The sequence below is a fragment of the Papaver somniferum genome, chromosome 6, assembly GCF_003573695.1.
Source record: "Papaver somniferum cultivar HN1 chromosome 6, ASM357369v1, whole genome shotgun sequence".
Classification (NCBI taxonomy): Eukaryota; Viridiplantae; Streptophyta; class Magnoliopsida; order Ranunculales; family Papaveraceae; genus Papaver; species Papaver somniferum.
In genome coordinates, this window is record NC_039363.1 from 167,316,166 (window position 1) to 167,340,986 (window position 24,821).

The following is a 24,821-nucleotide window of genomic DNA, read 5'->3' on the forward strand; positions in this document are numbered from 1 at the left end:
CATTATTTTTGGATTGTATTCATATCATCATCATATACAAGATGGTAGTACCCAAATATATGTATATCTTTACTTTATTTTACGGTTAAGTTGGACCTAGCCGTAACTCCTTATGCAAATTGTAGTGGAAATTCATCTCTTTTACGGTTAGGTTTGGGGATGCTTTTCCCAACCGTAAATCTTCATGGAACTTGTATCCAATTTTTTTTCCTAAGTCACATATTTTTATTAATAATAATAACTAAAAGTTCATACAATGATTGACAGAACTAAAAGAAGAAAACTAAAAAATTACAGAGATTAACCAAAAAAAGTGACAAGGCTTTTAGCAGAATCTATAATATGTTGTATCTGGCTTTCCAATGTGGCTGAGAAAGGAAGGCCTTCCTGCATGCTGTACCCTTTCACCTAATTGTAATCTTACACCTTTCTTTGCTAACAAATCAGCAGAGAAATTGATTTCTCTGTAGCAGTGAGTATAGGGAATCTCAGATAGGGACTTACTTGCCTTTAACCATCTAGCTTTGATGAACCAGGAATGTTTCCAGATTTGAAGTCTGCTACTACTGATTCAGAGTATGAGCTAATAACAATTATTCTGCAAGATAAAGAGACTGACCACTCAATAGCACATACAACTGCCATTACCTCTGCAATATAGTTACTGGACACACCTATACCACCTGAAATTGTTCCCAAAACCTGAAAATCATGGCTTCTTGCAAAAATTCCAAACCCTGCATTACCTGGGTTACCAAATGCTGCTCCATTACAAGAAAATAACACATATCCTTCAGCTGGACCACACCAATAGCATTCTTTAATTATGTTTAAACTGGTGCATTTACCAATAACATTCAAGAACTGTAGAATCTGAGAATCATAAATTTGATTCCAGCTAACACCTTGCATTCTATAACTACCATAATGAACCAGGCTCATGATCATACTTCTGAATCTGTTTACATTAGGTTGCACATTCTCAAACAACATCTTATTCTTCTGGAACCATAGTTCCCTTAAGGTAGCACAAGCAGTTGTTAACCATACTTCTTTGATAATGGGGCTTTTGTGTTTTGCAGAGTTTAACACATCATCAAAGGAGATAGGACCGTTGAAATGAAAAATATTGCCTAACCATTTCCAGAATGTTTTGCTCAAGTTGCAAGACCACTGTAAATGAGCCATATTGTCTTGAATTTGGTTGCAGATGCAGCATTTGGATACCATAGAAAATCCTTGCTTCACCTTCTTCTCATCATTTACATAAATCCCTTGTATTATTTTCCAAACATTGCTTGTTATACCAGGATGCAGAAAGGGATTCCAATTTTTTGATGGCCAATGAAGGGGGGGTTCTCTATGTCTAATTTTATTAACATTAGAGAGAGTAGTAAAATTACCTTTAAGATATCCACTCCATACAATCTTGTCTCCATCACCACTTATTGCTGGCAGCGAGGAATGAATGTAAGCTTGCGTTGCAGAAGGGATATTCCAAGTGTTATCAAGAACTAAATCTTTAACTGTCATATATGGATGAGTGCTAACATAATCTGTGTAACCAATGTCATTAATCAGAGGTTCTCCAATCCATGCATCAAACCAAACTGAGATTTTTTCTCCAGTATCAATACACCATCTAACATCATCTTTAAGTATTTGCCATGCCCATTTCAGACCAGGCCATACTGATGAGTATTTCCATCTTGTATTCTATTGTCCATTTTTATCTTGATACTTGGATGAAAAGAATCTTGAGAAAACATCCTCAGAAGTTTGTAACTGCCACATCATTTTCATTAATAGTGCCTTATTGACAACCTCTAATCTTCTAATCCCCAAACCTCCTTCAGTGGTAGGAGTACAGACTTTACACCAAGCTAAAGTTTCATATTTCCTCACTTCTCTATCTCTTGACCATAAAAAATTCCTCATTATCTTTTTACATGCTTTAATCACTGAATTGGGCCATTTATAAACTGCCATACTGTAAAGTGTAAAGCTAGAAATTACAGATTTGATTAAAACTAATCTGTCATGAAAAGAAAGTAACTTGCCTGACCATGTAGATAATGTACTCTGCATATTTTCTATAATTGACCAAAGCATAGAAGATTTCACTCTGCCATGCATTAAAATAACTCCTAAGTATTTATATGGGAATGAAGTAAGCTCCATTTGCAATAGATTTGAAATTTGTTGCTTCTTTGCTGATGTGCATCCTTCCACAAAACACTTGCTCTTGGCCCTGTTAATAACTTGACCAGAACTGTCTTGATACTTCTTAAGCAGAGTAAGCAGGTGTTCTAAGATTGTTTTGGAACAATTGCTAAATATGAAAACATCAACATCAAACATCAAATGAGTGGGATAAACTCCTTTTCTATTAACCATTGGTTGCAATTTCCTGGAATTTACCAAGTTAGTTAATCCCCTGCTAAGTGCTTCCTCCATTAAAATAAAAAGAATGGGGGAAAGAGGATCCCCTTACTTCAAACCTCTTCCCATGGAGAAAAAACCTTTAGGACCCCCATTTAACAAAACTGATAATCTTGCAGAGTCAAAAAGAATATGCAACCACTGACACCAATTGGCAGAGAAACCAAATTTTTGAAGGACTTTAAATAAGAAAAACTAGTTCACATAATCAAAAGCTTGAGATATATCAAGTTTCAAACCAACATTGCCTCCTCTTATTTTAGTTTTCATTTCATTAACTAGTTCTAAGGCTAGCAGAACTTTTTCATGAATGCTTCTACCTTTGATGTAAGCAACCTGTTGTGGTGATACTAGTTTTGAAATGAATGTTCCCATTCTAGTGGTTATGATTTTAGTAAAGACCTTGAAACTTACATTACTTGATCCAATAGGTCTGAACTGATTTGGTTTTTTTACACCTTGCACTTTTGTTAAAAGAATTAGAAAATTGGAGTTAAGTCCTCTAGGAATAAATCTTCTTCTCCAACAAAATTGAATTGCATTGATAAAATCATGTTGAATGATGGCCCAACATTCTTTATAGAACATTCCTGAGAACCCATCAGGGCCAGGAGCACTCTCTGCATTTATATCCCATATTTCTTGTTTAATTTCATCTCTAGTTGGAATGACATCAAGCATATCCTGATCAGTTTGTGTAATAAGACTAGGGATAACTTCAAGTAATGAATCATCTATATTGATATCTTGATGTTGATATTTCTTCTCAAAAGAAGTTAATTAAAAGATCTGCAATTTGGTCTTGATCAGTTATAAGATTACCATGTTCATCATCCATTTCACAAATTAGATTATTGGTTTATCTAACATTGACATTAGCATGAAAGAATTATGTATTAGCTGATCCTTCCTTGACCCATTTTATCCTTGATTTCTGTCTCATCATTGTGCTATACTGAACTTCTCTAGAATTATATATATTATGTGCTTGCACCAAATCATTTAAAGCATTTACATTATGAGGATCATTACCTGAGATTACTATTTTAGCTTTGACCTCCTCCTCAGCTTCTTTAATTTAATATGAACATTTCCAAAGACTTTCCAGTTCCAGTCTTTTAAGATTTGCTTTATTCTATTAAGCTTTTGCATAAAAATATAAGCAGGATCACCAACCAAAGGTTCTGTCCAACTATCTTCTACTAATTTCAGGAACCCTGGATGTTCTAGCCACATTTTTTGGAATCTCAAAGGAATATCTTTTGGTTTTGGAATACTAGCACATCTTCCAAATAAATGAGAATGATGAAACCACCCTGAGACCAACCTTATACCCCCAATCAGGATATTTCCTCAGCCATTCCATATTAAAGACATCCTTATCAAGATTGCATAAAATTCTTCTTTCGTCATGCTGACAATTTGACCAAGAGAATTCTAAACCAATTCTGGGAGCTTGTAAAAGTTCACATTGATCCAAACATTCATTGAAATCCAACATTGATCTTCTAGAAGGAGCACTACCACCTTTTTTTCCCCTATGTGGTTGGAATTGCAATAAAATCCTCTAAAAAAAATCCAAGGTTTTTTGAACTCACTAATAACAGTAATCTTCTTTGCACTAAATTGACATGTGCATGAACACCTGAAACAAGTACATTTCCAACAGCAACTGTAATCATTTGGCTTGTAATTGAAACTACAGAAGGAGTAGCTATATAATGACTCCAAAATAACCATATATTACCTTTATGAATAGAAGAAAAATTATGGATGACCATAGATTGCATACCTGGCAAATTTAAACTACTACAAAATGATGAAGTACACTGAACTCTTGGCTCAGCTACCCAAACCAAAGTTGGACTAAATTGATTGACTAAAGATCTTAATTTTTGCTGGGCCCTAGCTCTTCTAAGCCCCTAATATTCCAAAATAATATCTCATGGCTTGTATTGAGGGTTTCTAGGACCCCCTTTCCTTACATTCTTTCTGAAATTGTACTTCATTGTTGTTGCATTACCCTTATTCTTCTTAATAATAGTAGATGTATTTGAAGATTTTTTCTTTTGAGAATTAGAACCTTGTTGCACTGGAGAAACTGCAACCTTAGGCCAAGAAGTGAATTGAACATCTTCTGTTAGAACTTTGCCAGTACCTCCATCCACGAATTTAATGACACTATGTTCAAGTTCTGTAGTTTCAGCAATCTGCAACAGTTGTTGTGGTTCCAGATCAACCATGATTTCCTCATCTACACTAGCATCTTCAATCTCAGAGTGATCTTCTTTTGTTTCAGCAACTGGCACAGTCAAAGCACAAAATCTGTTCCCAACTGGCTGTGTTAAGATGGGACTACTAGATGTATTTTGTAAGTAATGGTGTAACAATACAAGAAACAATGGAATCAACTTTTGGATGTTGAATTTACACTGATTGAGGTGTAACAGAACTGGAAGCTTGGTTTTGTGAAGTATTAGCACCAATGTTTGACACAATTGTATCAACTTCAGGATTCTGACTTCTTATTTGCTGTTGATGAGAAATATGATGAGTGATTTTCACTTCAGATCTATCACAAATATCAAAAAGAGTAGAGCTGTGTACTTGTCTTCTCAGAATATGCCTTTGTTGAACACATACTTTGTGAGATTTTGAAAGTTTTTTTTTTCTATTCTGCATTTTGTAACTAAATGACCAATAATGCAAGTAGAACAGAACTTAGGGAAGTCTGGAATCAAAATATCTTGAAAAAACCCACCAAATTTAGTACCAATCATATTTTGTTAGGAACAGATTGAGCAAAATCCACTTCGACTAAAACATTTGCATAATAACCCACATCACATTTTGCAGTTGCATCATCAATTTTAATTGGTGTTCCAATTTCCTTACAGATTATAAAAAGAATTTGTTCCTTCCAGAATTCTAAACCTAAACCAGGCAATCTGATCCAAATTAGAGCTTTTAAACTTTTTTGATTTGCTGGACGAAAGTTTGAAACCCAGTTTCTGATCCTTAAAACTTGATTTGTGACTTCCCATGTTTTAGATTTGATATGAGCTCTATCAATTTCATTATCTAGTTTGATGGTGAAGAAACCCCTTCCCAGTGGAATAAGTTTATAATCACCCACCAATGTCCATTGATTTCTCAATATTAAAGCTGCATCTACAAACTTAATTTTTTGCAAATATAATCGACCAATAAGAGAAAACTTCCAAGGATTGAATCCTTCCTCAAAGAAATTATCAGGTAAATCAATCAAAGGAACATTTTTAAAAGAATTAGGATTACCATAACCTAATGAATCTGATGAAACTGTTGAAGGTTCAGAAGAACCTAAAGGAACTGAATTATTCATATCTTGAATCAAAATCCGAGATTCAGACATGATTTAAAGGAAATAAAAGGATAATCTAACACCAATCATTGAGAATTAATAAGAACAAAGATTTTTTTCATCCGAATTAATGGAACTTTTATCCAAGAGTTGTCTTTGCATCTTCCAACTTTTTCTTTTTATTTCGGGATGAACTCATTTCTTCTTCTTAGATCCTTTTAACACCATTTCCATTTATTTCAGATGATTCACCTAAAGAAACAAATAAAATAGAAAAGGATAACATGCAAGAATCATAACAACTATTAATATGGATTTGACATTCCAAACATGTAAATTAAGCACCTATCAAATTCCACCATACTTAGCTTTTTCTAGTCCTTGAGCAAACTGCATAACCTAAAATACTACTGTTGATAATGGTTTTTAGTTTATGGAGAAAGCTGTAAAAGTCTCTACCTGACCTGGCATCAGAAGTAGTAGACCTTGATATGTCTATATTCCGCAAGGAATTTGAAGAATATATCAAAATCTGATTAGTGCCTGTGCCGCTCATCATATTATATTGAAACTCAAGCTCCTATATGAATTGTTCACTAATATAGAGCCTAATGAGTATTTAAGCTCCTAGTTGCATTCACTAATGAAATGGATCCATTCAAAAGTGATGAGTGCCTATGCCACTTTAGTATTTGAGCAATTCAGTATACTCATATATGAAATTTATCCAGAATAGTATTGGTGCATGTAGCAACAATCCCAAATATTCTGTAAATTTTATTAACATCTCGCCTGCATTATTTACTACTGCATGGCTTGCCGAGTATTTATTCTATGTTATGTCCCCAACTGAACTCTTGATATTGACATGACATGACAATTAATGTTCGCTCACAGGAGTAACATAAATTTCCCGAAGTGTCAGGACTAAGATGTGCATAGAAGTACTCAATCAGGGGAACACAAGTTACGCTGCCCTCTGACATAAACTTAGTGATTTTTGCATCAATGCGCAAAATTCACCAAAATTGATTGATTTTGTGGCAGCTCGCAAAATTCAATTTTCAAACCTAATTTTATCAATTTGCAAAAATTAGGTTTTTGTGGCCTGCGGAATATCTCGAACCCTATTGGTCGAGACCAAACCTATGCAAACTAGGAAGTTGATCCACCATGGAACTAGTAGGAGCAAATCCTACCAAAAGTCGAAAAACAAGAAATAAAAAGGAAACGACGACAAGTGAGGACAACATCCAAAGGGGCGTGTCCGCGCCACTTGGCCGACCGGTTGCCCTAGTTTGCGCCGTCTATCACCAAACGCCATGCCCCATGTTGTTGGCCGCCAGTCCCTCTTTCCCATCGACCAATCAAATTGCTCCAAAGCCGCAGCCTACACTTTAATTAAAGATGGTTGTCTATCGGCCCTTCTTTCCCATCAGCCAATCAAATCGCTCCAAAGATGCAGCCTACACTTTTAATTAAATGTGGCATGCATCCCGTCTTTGCCTTTGACCAATCACATCTCTTCAACTTGTTCGGACAATATCCACAAGGTCACCAAAGATTGGACGAACAGATGGAAGCATTTGGTAAACAATTTGAGTATGATCTACATTCCAAAAGTTTCGTATGGATGTCTAGTATAACATACTAAAAAATCACATCAATCGGATTAACGAGCTAAAAGATACAACTTAAAAGGAAAGCTAGGTCATGGCTGAAAACGGACAGAATTCCTCCTGAATTCTTCCTTAGTTTTTGTTGTCGGGATGTTTTCACCTCCTAAACGAGCTCAAAACCTAAATATTCCCACGGAGGAAGATAGTAAATTATTTTCTGATAAGAATGGAGGGACAAATCATCAAAATTCGAGTTTGTATGAGAATTCTACAGCAGTTTTAGTGAGGGTCTCACATCTGAATTTTCTGATAACAGAATTTCATGAATTAACACAAACCTCTGCAAATCATCTCAGCCATCCAACTTGGATAGCCAATTTAACCGGTTTATATTTAATTTGGGCCAACCCAGAGGATGAAAAAATGACTACCAACCATCATTCTCCTATAAGGACTGACCACCACATCTTTAATGTACATGGATAGCTCCTGGAAGCTGCTCAAATATGACCGCCCACCGCCTAGCTTGCGCGTGATTGGTCAAAATAATTAGGTATTGCAAGCAAGACCCACTAAACAACTTGCTACATATTTTCCACGAAAATACTCGAGACATCAAGCATGTCACAAACTGGGGGATGTTCATTAGGGTATTGGTCTGGCGGTTTACAACATAGTGGCGGTTTACAAAAAGTGTCGGGAAAGGAGGACGGTTGATAACAGTAAAGGAGTAGCGGGTATAAAGCTGATCGGTCTTGTCTTCAATGACAGGGACATGGTTTTCACCACTTCTACATGATCCCCACTTCTCTACTACTTAACTACCTCCACTTCCTACGATATCAGTGTGTTCAACTATGACATGTATAATAGGATTTCAATCTATTTCAATCAACAACAATTTTAGGTTATTAACACAAGTATTTAGAAAACACCAAGAAATTATAGCTTACATTCCGCAAGCAAGTTCCACATTCTGATACAAGTCATAAAAGAACCACACGTTCAGAATTAACTATTATGATCTCAACACCTTCTTCGCTTCCCTCCTTAAGATCAACCCTTCTCCTTTATTTTGTGACTGAAGCAAGACTGGAACGGTCATTTCTTGGTTTAAGCCAGGATTGTAAAGATTGATCTCTCGAATATAAAGTACTCTTGTGCAGTACATTTGTTTAGGGTTTAGATTCGTTTCTCGGCGGCACACCCAAATTTACCATTTCCAGTAGAATCAGTTTTTACCCCAAAACAACTACAACTCCATATCGTCGGGAAAACTACCACTAGTCCTGAAATTATTGCAGTTATCTTTGGCCATGAAATTGCACGCCTATGAAATGTGAAGAAATTTGTGAAAACGTTGGGATACCAAGTTCTTGGTGGGTGAAAATAATTTGCCAGTTTTTTTAGGAAAGTGGAGACTCGAGCGTGCGGGCGGAGACTTCTCGAACAAGCAAATTGCCTAAACATTTTTCAAACAGATGCACTGCACGGGAGTGCTCTACGTTCAGGAGATCAATCTGTAGGACTCCGGTCTAAACCAAGAAAATGGTCGTTCCAAAGTAAATTTGGTCACAAAGAGGGATGAGGGCCGATCTGTAGGAGGGAATCTGAGAAGTGTGTGAGATCAATGATGATCACGGATTATAAATGTGTTGATGATTTCTGCAAGTTTTGTAAACTGTTGAGTTCTGAGATAAGTTTTGATCAATGGAAAAATAATTTCTTGTTGGTCGAAATTGTTCTTGTTCAATTGTGGATTTAGAAACTTCTTTATATTGCCAGAATAATAGACACATTGATCCCAGTAAGTGTGACGGTTGCTTGAGTAAAAGAGTGAGAAAGTGGGAAATCGTGGTTAAACCAGTTCCATATCGTGCGGAGACTTGGTTGATTGTCGATCAACTACTTTTCTAATTCCCCCAATTGCTTGTACGACTTACTCACATTTCTCATCTTGGGTGTACACATGTGCCATAGGCCGCTAGACCAAAACCCTAGTGAATATACCCCCATGTGACATGATTGATGTCGCATGAATGTGGAGTCTGCATGGTAGACGTGTATTTAATTAGTCAGTTGTTGACTTGACTAGACAATGAGTCTTAGCCTTGATGAGTCGAGCATAATGAATGAATATGATATGCTCTGGAACTCGTGGATTGAGCATAAGGTTTCTGCTGAGATCGAATAATGGAAAGACGTTGAGTCTTGATGAATTGTGATATATCATTTTACCAGTCGAGGTAATAATTATATTTGATAATTTGGATCGAGCATTCGATGAGATTGCTCGATCAAGGATTTATTTTGATATATCGAGTACTCGACAGGAAATCAAAGATATTGTTGAATTATGCAGAATGCTCATTTCTGATCTAATATATCATGAATGCTCGAATGACAAAGTGGGAATCAAAAATATTGGATGAACGTCTGTTCGAACCATGTTGCTCAGTCGAGCAAAAATGTTGGTAGCAGGACCAAAAATTAAATATAAATTAGAATATTGATTGTTGGATCAATAGAATTTTCGAATGTTGATAGTTGAATCAACATGAGGAATATTGCTCGGTCGAGCAATGGATAGTTGGATCAATGAGTTCTGAACCAGTTGATCGTGTGTTTTACTAACTTAAGCAATTTAGTGTTGATAGATGAGCAAAATAAATATTGCTAGTTTAAGCAAATATCGCTCGTTTGAGCAAATATTGCTCGACTCATGAATTATTGGTAGCGGGACCAAATAAAATATTAATTAAAAATATTAGTAGCTGAACCGAATATTATATAATTAATTAGGATGTCGATTGCTGGATCAACAAAAAATTATTAGTGTTTGAACTTGCTCAAAATTATGGTTTGCAGAGCATTTGGTTTGAAACCCTAATTTTGATTGATTGTCGATCAATTGATGATTTACAGAAAATCAACCAATGAGTAAGAGAGGGACCGGATACATGGGATGACCATGTAGTGCCCAGGTGCTCGAATGAGCATGCACCAAAGTTCTTTGTAGACCAGTTGGTGAAAGGATGATTAAATGGTCGTTTAATCATTATTAAAAAAAGTGCTTATATGAGCATTAGGTGGTAAAACCTAATTATGGATAGAGGAGGGACCAACCAGGGATATGACACCGACCCTGGTGGTCGTGGGACCAACTGATGGTCGATTGATCAAGATCCAAGTTGCTTTGAAAGAGTTTAAACCCAATATGAGTTAAGGAATATTAATTAGGTCAAAATCATAATAGGGTGTGGGACCGGCTTCTGTAAGCCAAGGGGCCGAACTTGGTCAGTCAAGGTAGCATTTCCATGTCACTATATTGCCCCTGACTCAATTATGAGAGTTTTGGTATTTTCTAGTCCGCGTTTGAGCAATATTTTGGATTTTCAGAAGAGTTTGATCTTGACTGAAATTCTCGATTTTGCTTGAATGAGCAAGTAGAACTTTGCTTGTGTGACCAATATTTTGAGAATATTAAAATAAATGATATTTTAATATTTTCCATGAGAAGCCCGGATGGTCGTGTGACCATTTGACTTTTGGGCCTTTTGGTAGTTTGAGCAAAATTGGAGAAATATGGAATAATTGGGTTTTTGCTCAAACGAAGGAATTTCTTGAGATGAGAGAAGAAATAATAATAAAATAAGGAATTAGGGAGGTGTAGGACCGGCTAAGGCTAAGGCATGGCCGGATGGCTAGTAGTCCCGGTCCCGTGATACTCTTCCTTATTTTATGTTATTATTTTTCATTGTGTGAGGAAATATGGAAAAACTAGGAGTTTTACTCAAACGAGGAAGTTTGTTCAAACAAGGAGTTTTCATGAGACAAGGAAAATAATAAAATAAGATTTGAAAATAAAAGGGGAGGCGTGGGACCGGCCACGACGGGATGACCGGCCTGCCGGTGGGCTCAGTCCCGTGCACACCTCTTTTTTTTTCTTCCTTATTTTGCATAGATTTCCTCGTTCCTCCATATTTTTGAGTGCTCGTTTATGCATTTTGGTGCTCACTCATGCATATTTGGGTGCTCATTCGTGCATTATTATTAAGTGCACTCGCGCCATTTCCTCGGGGCTTACTCGGTGCTGACTTGAATGCCTGAGAAGTGAATATCTATTACTAATACATGGAATTCAGCTGAGAATAAGCCATGAAACAGAATAATGAGATAGATTGAATATCTATTACTAATCCAGGGAATTCAGCTGAGAATAAGCCATGAAACAGAGTAACGATACAAAATAGATTATTTTTTAGGAATTCAACTGATGAATGTTGTGCTAGAATTAATCTATGAATTGCTCTATACTAGCATGCAATATGTCTAGGAGCGTTTTGTTTATTCGAGAATCGAGGTATGAGATAATAACTACATCATACTCGTTCTGAATATTAAATTTGTATAATCAGGGAACATTGAGACATCCTGAAGACGTTAATGCTCTATACTAGCATGCAATATGTCTAGGAGCCATCCAATCACTATCGATTTTTATACAGAAGTGTTGATGAAATATGCAAAGTGTCGAAAAGCTCAGTTGAGAGGATTTACGAATCACATATTCATGCAGGGCTTTGAGAGGGTGAATGCTCAGACAGAGATTTTGAAATGAGCTTTCACGAATCCTAGAATATGAGTTTCGCATACGTATCTGAAGTCGTGTCAGAATTATGCAAGATCATGATTTTACGATTTTATCCTTTGTCGAAAGTCCACCATCAACATTAAGTCCCCTGCTTAGTGAGGGACATTCATGTTCCGCAGTAAGCACTGGATGGTGATTTTCCTGATTATAAAAGAAATAAGCAATTGAACTTAGTCGTAAGAGATGTTTCCAGAATTCTCGATTTGCTCTAATCATGTCAAGTACGAGCAATAGCTTGAATAAGGACTCTGATAGAGCGTCGTCCAGTGAGCGTGAAGTGATGAGGCACTGCTGATTTGGGTATTGAAATGACCAACTTGGTGGGTTTAGCACTTGTGAGCCTCTGCTTGAAAGAGGAAATCATTGTTCCACCAAGTTGTCAGTCTTCAATGCGCCAATATGTATCACCAACTGCGGTTGAATTGTTTTTCGTTATTGTTGTCAATCCCCAAATGACTTGTGGAGGATCCAAATAATTCTTCATATTCCATCATCTTGATAGCTACATGAAATAATTAGTTGATGGTTGAATGGATGAAGATCCATGTGGATGAATGAGTAATTTCGTCATCAGCAAATTCAGAAGTTAGCTTGTCGTTGAAAATGCTGCAGAATCTTCATACGATGTCCGTTTTTGGTGATCTACGCAAAATTTTTGATGCCCAGGAAATTTCCTAGCTGTAGGTAAGAATATTTTTGAGTTTTGAGCTCGTTTAGGGGATCAAATCGACGAAACAAAAAGTTTCAAGAGAATTTCAGAGATTTAAAGTTTCAAGAGAATTTTAGAGATTTTTCAGCAGTGCCGATGTCCAGTGTTTGACCCACGGCTCTTAGCTCGTTCGTCCGATCAACTTGAATTTTGGATATGTCATAGAGAAAATCCATATGAAGATAATGTAACATGACCCATGTATTGATCCTTTGCGAATTTCTCCCAGTTCATCTTTTTATACAGGGCAGCGTAAAACGGCTTCAGATGGACTTGTTGTAAAACGTTCTATTTGGTCTCTGGACCATTTGATTGTTTTCTTTGATGTTTGATAAAGGATTTCAATGCCATTAATTAATATTCAATCTGAACTCCTTGATTGATACATTATCCCGGTGCTTGTAGTGCCATTTTTTGTTTATGTCAGTCGTAGAAACATCATTTCTGAAACCCTGATCACGGGACCATAACTGAGGTTACTCTCAAGACGGGATGATGTAATAACCATGGTTGTACGTCCCGGTTGTAGCATTCCGTTTATGATGAATGATTAGCACAGGCGATCTCGGTTCCAGTCGCGGGTCTTGGACTGTGAAACTGATCGTCATGATCAGTGGACCGTCAGTCCCCAGTATTTTGTTAAATATCCTTTTCGTTTTTCCTTCTTCTGGCAAGACCTAGATAGATGAACCATGTAGAAAAACTTGACCTAGGTGGTCTAAGTTGGAGGTACCTTGATGAAGGATATAGTGGAAAGACCTGGTGGACATCGATCGACTATGGAGGTTATGAATCCCGTCTAAGAATTGTTGCTTGCATGTTGTATGTTGTGGAAGTTGTAGGAACCTCTTACGACGTCGGAATTCGGTGCTTGAACCCAAATTTTGAAGCAATGAGACCGAGTTATCATATGAGAAAATAATAACTCAATTTGGAGTTGTATAGGTCAGCCAACAAAGCCTGCACATTTGTAATTTGTAATCCCGTACAGATTTTCTTCAGATATCGTAGACATGACGATAAAGGCCATATCTTTCATCTTATATGTCTGATTGATGCACTCTTTTGGTATTTTGTGGTAGAGATATAGAAAAACATCTTTTGTCAAGGAAGCATTGTCCCATTCCTCACCCATTGGTACGTTTTTGTAAACCCATGGCCTGAAGTGTGTTGTATCTCATTTGTAGAGGTGATGAGAACATCTTGTAGAAGACTTTGGCTTGTTCCTGTCCATTGTGCAAGCTTTGTGAAGACTTTCATGTTAACATTTTTTCATGTCTGCACATCTTGATATGAATTATTAGTGCTTGGAGAATTCCGATCCATCAAGTAACACTTCATAGAATAGATAGTTAATGAATCCGATCATGAGGATGTTACTCATGAGACCATTGTTGATGTTGAGATCACGATTGAATTTTCTCCAGAAATTCTTGTTGATGCTGAGACCATGGATGAAGTTCCTACAAATATCCTTGTTGATGCCGATACTATGGTCGGAGTTTCTCCAGAGACCGAAAAAGCTAGAACTATGATTATCGATATAGTCTTTGCTCCTCAATACAGTGAGACTTTACATTCACGAACTAGTTGGCGGGTTGAGCATTCGTAAGATGAAGGTGTACTAGGAGTTCAACCCAAATTCTCCTGAACATTATGACTTTACTGTGAAGTGGGTTTGTCAGGGAATCAATGTTGTTGTGGCAGATAGCAGCTACAGTCTCCATTCTGGGCGTGATCGGTGAGGAGGAGAAGTTACTTAGTCATGCAAAGTGTGTGATGTAGAAAGGTTACGTTGATGACGTTTCATGGCATCATATCAGGTTGCAATTATTTTTTATGTGGAACTCATTTATTGAAATTGATCTGAATCGATCTTTTCAACAAGATCAATCAATTCCCCAAGTGCATCCTAGAGGTGTTCATCTATTCAGCAAAAAGATACATGTTGAAGGAGTTTATGCCATTTATGGAAGAATGATGTTGCGTATGCTTCAGAAGTTTTGTCATGGAGAGAGTGAAGATTTCACGGTTGTAGTTCAGTTACACTTTGACCGTCTTGGTATTGAATCAGTGTGCCATCGTCGAGATATTTTTGCTGAAGCTAGAGACGCCATTATCGAAGGTGTACTCTTTGATTGGGAGTACAACTTGAAGGATTCTGAAGAATATAACACCCAGAGATGAGAGGTTTTTGAATTTCAGTTGGCCTTGGAGAAGTAGGTGATTGATAGTTGTTGGGATTTTCTTTTGGTTTGATAGATTCAATTACTTAATGACAGTATTACATATATTTTGGAGGAATTGAAAATAACGGATAAGTTAAGAAAATCCTAAATGCTTCAAACCTTAGGTGTTTGTGCGTTGAAGCGTCACATTCTTAAGCGTCGAATGTCTTAGGCTTGATCATCTCGCCCCGAGTATCTTATGTAGATTCAACATTCCTTTCATTGTGATAGTGGGATTGTTGATGGTGGATTCTAGTTCAGGGCTAAAATTGTAAAACCAAAATAATATGCTGACATCCTGCAAAGGATAAAGCCATTTGATAAGCGATGAGCGCAAAAAACCTCTCGCTTTATTTACTTCAAGCAATTCAATAAATACATAAAATTCACCCAGAATGGTGCATGTAGCATCAATCCCAAATATTCTGTGAATTTTTTAGCATTATTAATTAATGCATGATTAGCCTAGTATTTCATATGTTGTTACTCGCCGAACTCTCATGTTGGGCATGACATGACGACTGAGTGTTCACTCTCAGCAGAGTAGCATGAATCTCCAAGTGCCAAATTCGAGACATGCATGAAATACCCGTACAGGCTACATCACTCTCTAACAAAGAGAACCTCACATCGGCGTGCTTATATTATCCCGATCGAGCATGCTTAATTTCCTTAAAGGAAATCTAGATTGTCCAAATCAGTCCAAGAAACAATCGCGGTCACACAAGTTGGTCACACAATTTAACAAGGCTAGCCAAACCCTGGCAAGAGTAGGCGAGCATCGTGATGACCACTGGAAGGCCCACTTTTTCCCTAGCCGGTCGAACATCACACGAACTCCTCCCAGCACGTCAAACGTCAGCCCTAAAATAGGGTGGTTGCGCTTCTTTGGAAGAAGCTCGACGAGCTTAGACTGTTCAAAGCAGTCTTAAAGTCATCACGACCGTCCAACTTCACCAGCCTGGTTGGACGGCTTAGATCATCCCGCGAATGATCATTGAAACGCCAACGCCCACATTGGCGGGCCTACTCTGTACCCACTTGATCGGTTTTCTCACGACCTAGCTCTAGAGCAATGAACGCTTCCTCGAAGTGAGGCTGGCGTGATACTTAAAGGGTCGTGGAAACTTCACTAGCGTCTTTAACCGATTACAACCATCCAACTTCGCATGCATGTTTGGATGGCTTAGATCGCGCTTAGGACCATCGGGCCGGTACACACATGTTCACTGTCGGCCCAATATGGGCCCCACACGGTCGGTCTCCCCAAAGAAGGAGCATAGCCTTCCAAACCGTTTGGCCGAAGTCAAGCTTGCGTGACTGCTTCAAAACCCTAATTAGGGTTTGCGACATTGCATAACTGCCACAGTTTGATCACGACCATCCATCTTCGCCAACTTGGATGGAGGGTGTAGATATAGATTAAGGAGATCCAGAGAGTATCAACGTGATCACCATGGTCCCACCTATACGTGTGACCGATCGTCCTAGACCAACCATGGCCGAGCACCTCGAAACGCACGCCCAAAAGTGGCATGACGTGCAACTTTCAAATCCTTTGGGGAAATGTATTTCTGCCGCAAAACGATCTCAACCACTCGCCTTTGCCGGTCAAATTGAGTGGCCTAGATCGCACCTTCGTGAGAAGAGACAACATGGACATGTACACCGGCAGGCCGTCTACATGCATGCCTGGTCGGTCTCACCAAAAATGGCGTCCATGCTTGAATTCGATCGAGCAAAAGAGTGATGCTTGCGCACCTCTTAAAAACCCTAAAATTCAATCAACGGTCGCAAACCACCTCATCCGTACAACTTCGCTAGCTTGGTCGGACAACGTAGGTTAAAAGCTAGACGACCAGTGAGGCACCTCGATGATCACCGTCCCCCACTCTTTCACAGGAAGTGATCGGACAGAGCATGGCTCGCCCATGCAGCCTCCAAACGATCACTTGAAGATGGTTGGACGTGATGCTATTTTAAGACACTTGTTCCTCGACTTATTCGAACAAGCTTTAAAACATCGATGCCTCATACATGCTGATCGTTTACAATGCATTACATGCATCGAACATACACGATATTTCATGAATATCGATTTCTTAAATAACTTAGTTATTTAACTTAGCACCGTATGCTACTCTCTGTGGGTCCCACGATCCACTCATTCGAGACATCAAGCATGTCACAAACTGAGGGATACTTACTGGGGTATTAGTCTGGCGGTTTACAGCGTGCATCATGCAACGCGCCATCACAAGAACGTGTCAGGAGGCATGGACGGTTAACGATGATGGGAAAAGTGGGCAAAGACGTGATCGTGCAATCACCTACACGACCCCACTACTCCATTACTCAACTTCCTTCACTTCCTATGAGATGAGGGTTTTGCGCTCAATGACTTGTATAAATAGGTCCTTCGCCTATTTCCAAAACACAAGAGACAAGCACAGAAAAACCAAGTATTGTCACAGTATCCGGAAAATACCAGAGCTGACAGCTTACATTGTGCAAGCCAGTTCAACATTCTGATACAAGTCATAAATAGCCAACACCTTCAAAATCTCAACACCTTCTTCTCTTCCCTCCCTAAGATCAACCCCATCTCCTTCACTTTGTGACTGAAGCAAGTCTGGAACGGCCATTTCTTGGTTTAGGCTAGAATTGTATAGATTGATCTCTCGAATCAAAAGCACTCCCGTGCAGTGCATTTGTTTAGGGTTTAGATTCATTTCTCATCCACACACCCAAAATTACCAAAACCAGCAGAAATAGTTTTCACCCATAAACAACTGGCGACCACAGTGGGATATTAATCTCTCGGTTGCAATCTCAAGATTTTCAAAAAGATGGTTGTCCTCAGGGATGATTCTACCGCGACGGATCTCAACTAGAATCCCTCAAATGGTAATGTCTCTCACCCTTCTTTTGAACAATTCTGTTTATAACGAATTTTCATATTTCAATACCCTCATTATCTCTGTCGCTTCAACCGATGGAGATATCCCAACTCTGTCTGAACTAGCACGGAGGCAAGAAATTCTGGCAAGAAAAGTGGACCGGATAAAAGGAGCGATTGACAACTTGTTCACCTGCTTGGTGCACGTGACGAGAATTTTAGGAGCAGAAATGGTGGAACGCCCGGCAGACGATCCTCCTCAGGTCAACAGTTTCACTATGAACCAGAGACCGGTGGACCAGGAAGCAGCTTGTCTAGTGGAAAGTTTATGCGAACTTTTACACCTCTCGAAGAATCAATGGTCGGAGACGTTTCCTGCAATCAACCAGATAGCCCCAGATGTACATTTATCCCCTTTGCGTCCAGAAATCTCGAAAACACCAAAGATATGTGAATAATGTCACATTTACAGAAGAAGACATGATGGCGGAAGAAGGTCACAACCGGGCCCTACATGTTACTGCACGCATCAAGGATGCAGAGTTCAAGAGGGCCCTCATCGATACGGGAGCGTCTTCGAATGTGATTACTCTCAAGACTCTCAGGACGGCCAAGGTTGCCAAGGAAATATCGTACGACATCCTACTACGAACAGACTTTGAAGGAAACCAAACCAACACGTACGAGTATGTCAATCTGAATTTATCTGTAGGGTCCGTCCAGTCGAAAGTGAAATTCGAAGTCATAGAAAAGGAACCGGACTACCATATGATACTGGGGAGACCGTGGCTTCACGACAATAGGATTGTCCCTTCGACGTATCATCAGTGCCTGAAGACTATGCTGAATAAAGAAGTCGTTTGTATTCCTGCATCGTTGTCTCCTTACACACCGATATGTGGACCAAGGTAAGATCTGCGGGGAGAATCAGACAAAGTTCATTGCATCACACTCCCCATGTGGTCGTCAATCCAGGAGGAGGACCGACTTGCATCACTGAGGTCTAAGCCCCACGATGCATATTTGCTGACAAGGCGTTCTTCTTCATTCGGTGAAGCCTCGACCAACATTCACACTAAGAAGGAGCGAACTTTTGTGGCAAGCCGTGACCAGAAAGGGAAAACCGTGTATCGATGCCGCTGTTATCAATTAGCAGGGGAGACTGTTATCCAGTCTCTCCGCCCGACGAAATGTTATAACAACGACGAGCCACAAGAAAAAGTACTAGATGCTCCACGACAGCTGCAAGATGGCACCTACTCCACAACTGATGAGCTCGAAATCGTTAACATCAGGAATGAGGAATCTCCTAGGAATATCTCCACCAGCTCAACCTTGTGTACGGATGAACACACGAAGCTCGTAGAACTTATCAAAGAGTACCAGGACATATTCGCTTGGACGTATGAAGAAATGCCCGGTTTAGATGAAAAATTGGTTACCCATCATCTACACGTCGTACCTGGATCCAAGTCGGCCAAACAATCTCCGAGGAAATTCAGGCACGAGGTAGAAGAACAAATCAAGACCGAGATTCAGAAGTTGCTAGTTGCTGGCTTCATCAAACCCCTTTATCATCCAACCTGGTTGGCCAATGTGGTTCCGGTAAAAAAGAAAAATGGACAGATGCATGGATTTTAGAGACTTGAACAGATGCCGCCCCAAAGATGATTTTCCTCTACCTAACATTGACATGTTAGTAGATGCCACCAGCGGAAACGCCATGTTCTCCTTCATGGATGGATATAGCATGTACAATCAGATAAGGATGTACGAACATGACGCAATTGAAGACTACATGTATGATGTAGTAGTCAAATCGAAAGCTCGATGGATCACACAGGAGTCTTACGGCAAGTGTTCGAAAGGTAACTGCTGAGGGTATCAAGATGAACCCATCCAAGACTCAAGCTATCCTCACGATGCCACCGCCGCGAACTGTGAAGGAGCTCCAAAGCTTCATGGGCAAGGTGAACTACATTCGACGTTTTATACCTGGTTTATCCCAGCTCGTTGCTTCATTCACCCCCTTGCTGAAGAAAGGAGCAAGTTTCTTCTGTACCGCACTACAACAGAAAGCGTTTCGGAAGATTCAACGAATATTGTCATCTCCAAATCATCACAAAGGGTTCACATGTTATGTCAGCCCGGACAAGAGCGAGCCTGGGAAATCTTCATATCTACTGGATACAACACCTCAAGGGAACAACCTCAAAAAGATAGCGATGCACGCATCATCATGTCGAGGAAGAATCCGCAGCTTGGGAGAATCACTCTGTCAAAGTTAAGAGGAATGCTTCAGCGAAACAAGGAACATCCAAATGATTATGTCAAGAGGTCCCGAATTCAGGCACTGGAAGATCCTGATCCAAATGTGACTTAACAACAAGTAGTGCAATTGTGCATCAATAGGATGGTACCTGTCTATCGTGCTTTGCCGAAGAACCTGCGCTTTCAGACATCATCTGAACTCCGTGAAGCTGCTAAACGCTTGGTTGCGACAGCAGCGGCCGTGCTAGAAGAACAAGCCTGCCAGTAACAAAGAGCCTCATGATGTTCGCGGAAGCATACATCTCACCAACAGGCAATACAACCTTCAGCCTTCTGTAAGCAGTTCCGCTGAAGCAACAAGAGGAAAACCACCGAGATACAACATCCTGCGCGTCCAAGATCTCCAACTCCAACTCCAGTACCACATGCACGACTGCCACAATGATGAAACAACGTCCAAGATATTCCATGTCTGGCTTGACGACAACAATATCAATAAGAGACGCTTTCAGAATTTCGTCTACCGTAGAAGAAGTAGTTGCGTTACCAAAGAAGATTGCACCTGGGACTTAAGAGGTACATACAGATTCTCCATGTCAAGAGCTTCATCATATTTGCAGAACCTATTAGTTAAGTCATTCTCATGAAAGAACTTCCCTACTCCTCAAATACACGATCCAAAGATGATAATGGCAAAGGAGTATGACTGGGGACTGCTTAACACTTTCCATCTCAAAGATGGTGAATTTGGAGAGATGCAAGCACGCTATTATTCCAAGATGTCCAAAGACGAGGATATACTCAAGAGAGAAGATGTATTGTCAAAGGCCAGTGATATTTCTGGACGTCTATGAAACGCAACGCAGACGTAAAGACGGATTCATGAACCTAGTGTGACAACATCTATAAGTCGAAGGCTCAGTGGATACTCGTGGGAAGGTGACTGTGTCCCTCTTTTCTATTCCATGAGGTAGCATCGAGGAAGCTATCGGTTCCATCATTAACTTCTCCCTCTAATGACGAGACAAGCTCTACCACTATATGAAGACTGCCAATCCCGAGCTTCACCATAACCACTACGGACAGAGTCAAGGAATTCTTCAACACAAGAGAGGTGGTCAATCAAGAAGCATGTGATTCGCAAGGGGAAGTCAAACTAAATCAGAAGCCGCTTCAATGCTCTCTCCAGCAGAATCTGCTTCAACGCTCCAGAAGAAGCCTCTTCAACGCTCGCTCTAGAAGAAGTCGCTTCAACGCTCTCTCTTGAAGAAGCTTGCTTCAACGCTCTCTCCTGAAGAAGCTTTCTTCAAACGCTCTCTCCAGAAGAAGCCTCTTCAAAACTTGCTCTAGGAGAAGCCGCTTCAACACTCTCTCCTGAAGAGGCTTTCTTAAACACTCTCTCCAGGAGCCGCCTCGATGTTCGCTTCAACAGATGCTTCAAACGCTCTCTCCAGGAGTCTCCTCGATGTTCGCTTCAGAAGCTGCTTCAAACGCTCTCTCCAGGAGTCGCATCGACGATCGCTTGCTCCAACGCTCTCTTCAGGAGCCGCCTCGATGTTCGCTCCAGAAGATGCTTCAACGCTCTCTCCAGGAGTCGCCTCCAGAAGATGCTTCAACGCTCTCCCCAGGAGCCGCCTCGACATTCTCTCCGAAAGCTACATCAACGTTCTCTTTGGGAGCTGCTTCAATATCTTTTTCAGAAGTTGTTTCAGCATCCTTTTAAGGATATTACTCATGATAGGGCTCGTCCTCATCAGAGTCGAGGATTACGACATTGTCATGAATAATTTGAGAATCCAACCAACCATATTCCTAATCTACCTGGGGCCAACCGACATCATGCTAGGGAAACGCTCGCCTGGACGCTTCTTGAACGTGACATGCTCCAAAGACAGGACGACCGGCTCTCTTGGTAACATCTAACTTTGTCTCATAAGTTTTATCTTTATTTGTCACCATCTAATGCCTACCCCGCAATAGTGCAACTATTACGTGCTAGGAAGGGGACTTAATGTTGATGGTGGATTTTAGTTCATAGCTAAAATTGTAAAACCAAAAATAATATGTTGACATCCTGCAAAGGATAAAGCCATTTGATAAGCGATGAACGCAGAAAACCTCTCGCTTTATTTACTTGAAGAAATTCAATAAATACATAAAATTCACCCAGAATGGTGCATGTAGCAACAATCCCAAATATTCTGTGAATTTTTTAGCATTATTAATTAATGCATGATTAACCTAGTATTTCGTATGTTGTTCCTCGCCGAACTCTCATGTTTGTCATGACATGACGACTGAGTGTTCACTCTCATCAGAGTAGCATGAATCTCCAAGTGCCAAATTCGAGACATGCATGAAATACCCGTACAGGCTACATCACTTTCTAACGAGGAAAAAAATCTCACGTCGGCGTGCTTATATTACCCCGATCGAGCATGCCTAATTTCCTTAAAGGAAATCTACATTGTCCAAATCAGTCTCAAAAATAATCGCGGCCACACAAGTTGGTCACGCAATTTAACAAGCCTAGCCAAACCCTGGCAAGAGTAGGCGAGCATCGTGGTGACCACCGGAGGGCCCACTTTTGCCCTAGCCGGTCGAACATCACACGAACTCCTCCCAGCACGTCAAACGCCAGCCTTAAAATAGGGTGGTTGCGATGCTTTGGAAGAAGCTCGATGAGCTTAGACTGTTCAAAGAAGTCTTAAAGTCATTACGACCGTCCAACTTCACCATCCTGGTTGGACGGCTTAGATCATCCCGCGAATGATCATTGAAACGCCAACGCCCACATTGGCGGGCCCACTTTGTACCTAATTGATTGGTTTTCTCACGACCTAACCCTAGAGCAATGAACGCTTGCTCGAAGTGAGGCTGGCGTGATGCTTAAAGGGTCGTGGAAACTCCACTAGCGTCTTAAACCGATCACAACCATCCAACTTTGCCTGCATGTTTGGATGGCTTAGATCGCGCTTAGGACCATCTGGCAGGTACACACATGTTCACCGTCAGCCCAATATGGGCCCCACACGGTCGGTCTCCCCAAAGAAGGAGCATAGCCTGCCAAACCGTTTGGCCGAATTTATGCGTGCGTGACTGCTTCAAAACCCTAATTAGGGTTTGCGGCATTGCATAACTGCCACAGTTTGATCACGACCATCCATCTTCGTCAACTTGGATAAAGGGTGTAGATATAGATTAAGAAGGTCCAGAGAGTATCAACGTGATCACCATGGGCCCACCTATACGTGTGACCGATCGTCCTAGGCCAACCATGGCCGAGCGCCTCGAAACGTACGCCCAAAAGTGGTATGACATGCAACTTTCAAATCCTTTGCGGCAATGGATTTCTTCCGCAAACCGATCTCAACCACTCGCCTTTGCCGGTCAAATTGAGTGGCCTAGATCGCACCTTCGTGAGATGAGACAACATGAACATGTACATCGGCAGGCCGTCTATATGCATGCATGGTCGGTCCCACCAAAAATGGCGTCCATGCTTGAATTCCATCGAGAAAAAGAGTGATGCTTGCACACCTCTTAAAAACCCTAAAATTCCATCAACGATCGCAAATGAGAGTCGCAAACCATCTCGTCCGTCCAACTTCGCTAGCTTGATCGGACAGGCTAGGTTAAAAGCTAGACGACCAGTGAGGCACCTCGATGATCACCGTCTGCCACTCTTTCACAGGAAGTGATCGGCCAGAGCATGGCTCTCCCATGCAGCCTCCAAACGATGACTTGAAGATGGTTGGACATGATGTTATTTTAAGACGCTTGCTCCGCGACTTATTCGGACAAGCTTTAAAACATCGATGCCTCATACATGTTGATTGTTTACAATGCATTACATGCATCGAACATACACGATATTTCATGAATATAGATTTATTAAATAACTTAGTTATTTAACTTAGCACCGTATGCTACCCTCTGTGGGTCCCACGATCCACTCATTCGAGACATCAAGAATGTCACAAACTGAGGGATACTTACTGGGGTATTGGTCTGGCGGTTTACAGCGTGCATCATGCAACGCGCCATCACAAGAACGTGTCAGGAGGCATGGACGGTTAACGATGATGGGAAAATTGGGCAAAGACGTGATCGTTCAATCACCTACACGACCCCACTACTCAATTTCCTCCACTTCCTATGAGATGAGGGTTTTGCGCTCAATGGCTTGTATAAATAGGTCCTTCGCCTATTTCCAAAACACAAGAGATAAGCACAGAAAAACCAAGTATTGCCAACACCTTCACAATCTCAACACCTTATTCGCTTCCCTCCCTAAGATCAACCCCATATCCTTCACTTTGTGACCGAACCAAGACTGGAACGACCATTTCTTGGTTTAGGCCAGAATTGTATAGATTGATCTCTCGAATCAAAAGCACTCCCGTGCAGTGCATTTGTTTAGGGTTTATATTCATTTCTCATCTACACACACCTAAAATTACCAAAACCAGCAAAAATAGTTTTCACCCTGTAGATGGTGGATTTTCGACAAGGGATAAAATCGTAAACTCATAATTATACGAAGCTCTGATCCAGCAATCAAACGTGAGTATCGAGACACGGGTCTCTCATCGAATTCTCAATGGAGAGTACTTTCTCTCAGAGTACATGTAGATATGTAGTCTCACAACTGGA

At 40.2% G+C, this 24,821-nt stretch overlaps 1 protein-coding gene across 1 annotated transcript; it reads right to left on the minus strand.

The window, feature by feature from the left end:
• Positions 1-510: 510 nt before the first annotated feature.
• LOC113291774 lies at positions 511-1,533 on the minus strand. Its single transcript, XM_026541270.1, has one exon. The coding sequence runs from the start codon at positions 1,531-1,533 to the stop codon at positions 511-513; it is 1,023 nt and encodes a 340-aa protein (XP_026397055.1).
• Positions 1,534-24,821: the final 23,288 nt, after the last annotated feature.

Bases quoted from the DNA above. Each gene is read 5' to 3' on its own strand.
- LOC113291774 (XM_026541270.1), bottom strand. From the start codon at position 1,533: ATGACAGTTAAAGATTTAGTTCTTGATAACACTTGGAATATCCCTTCT.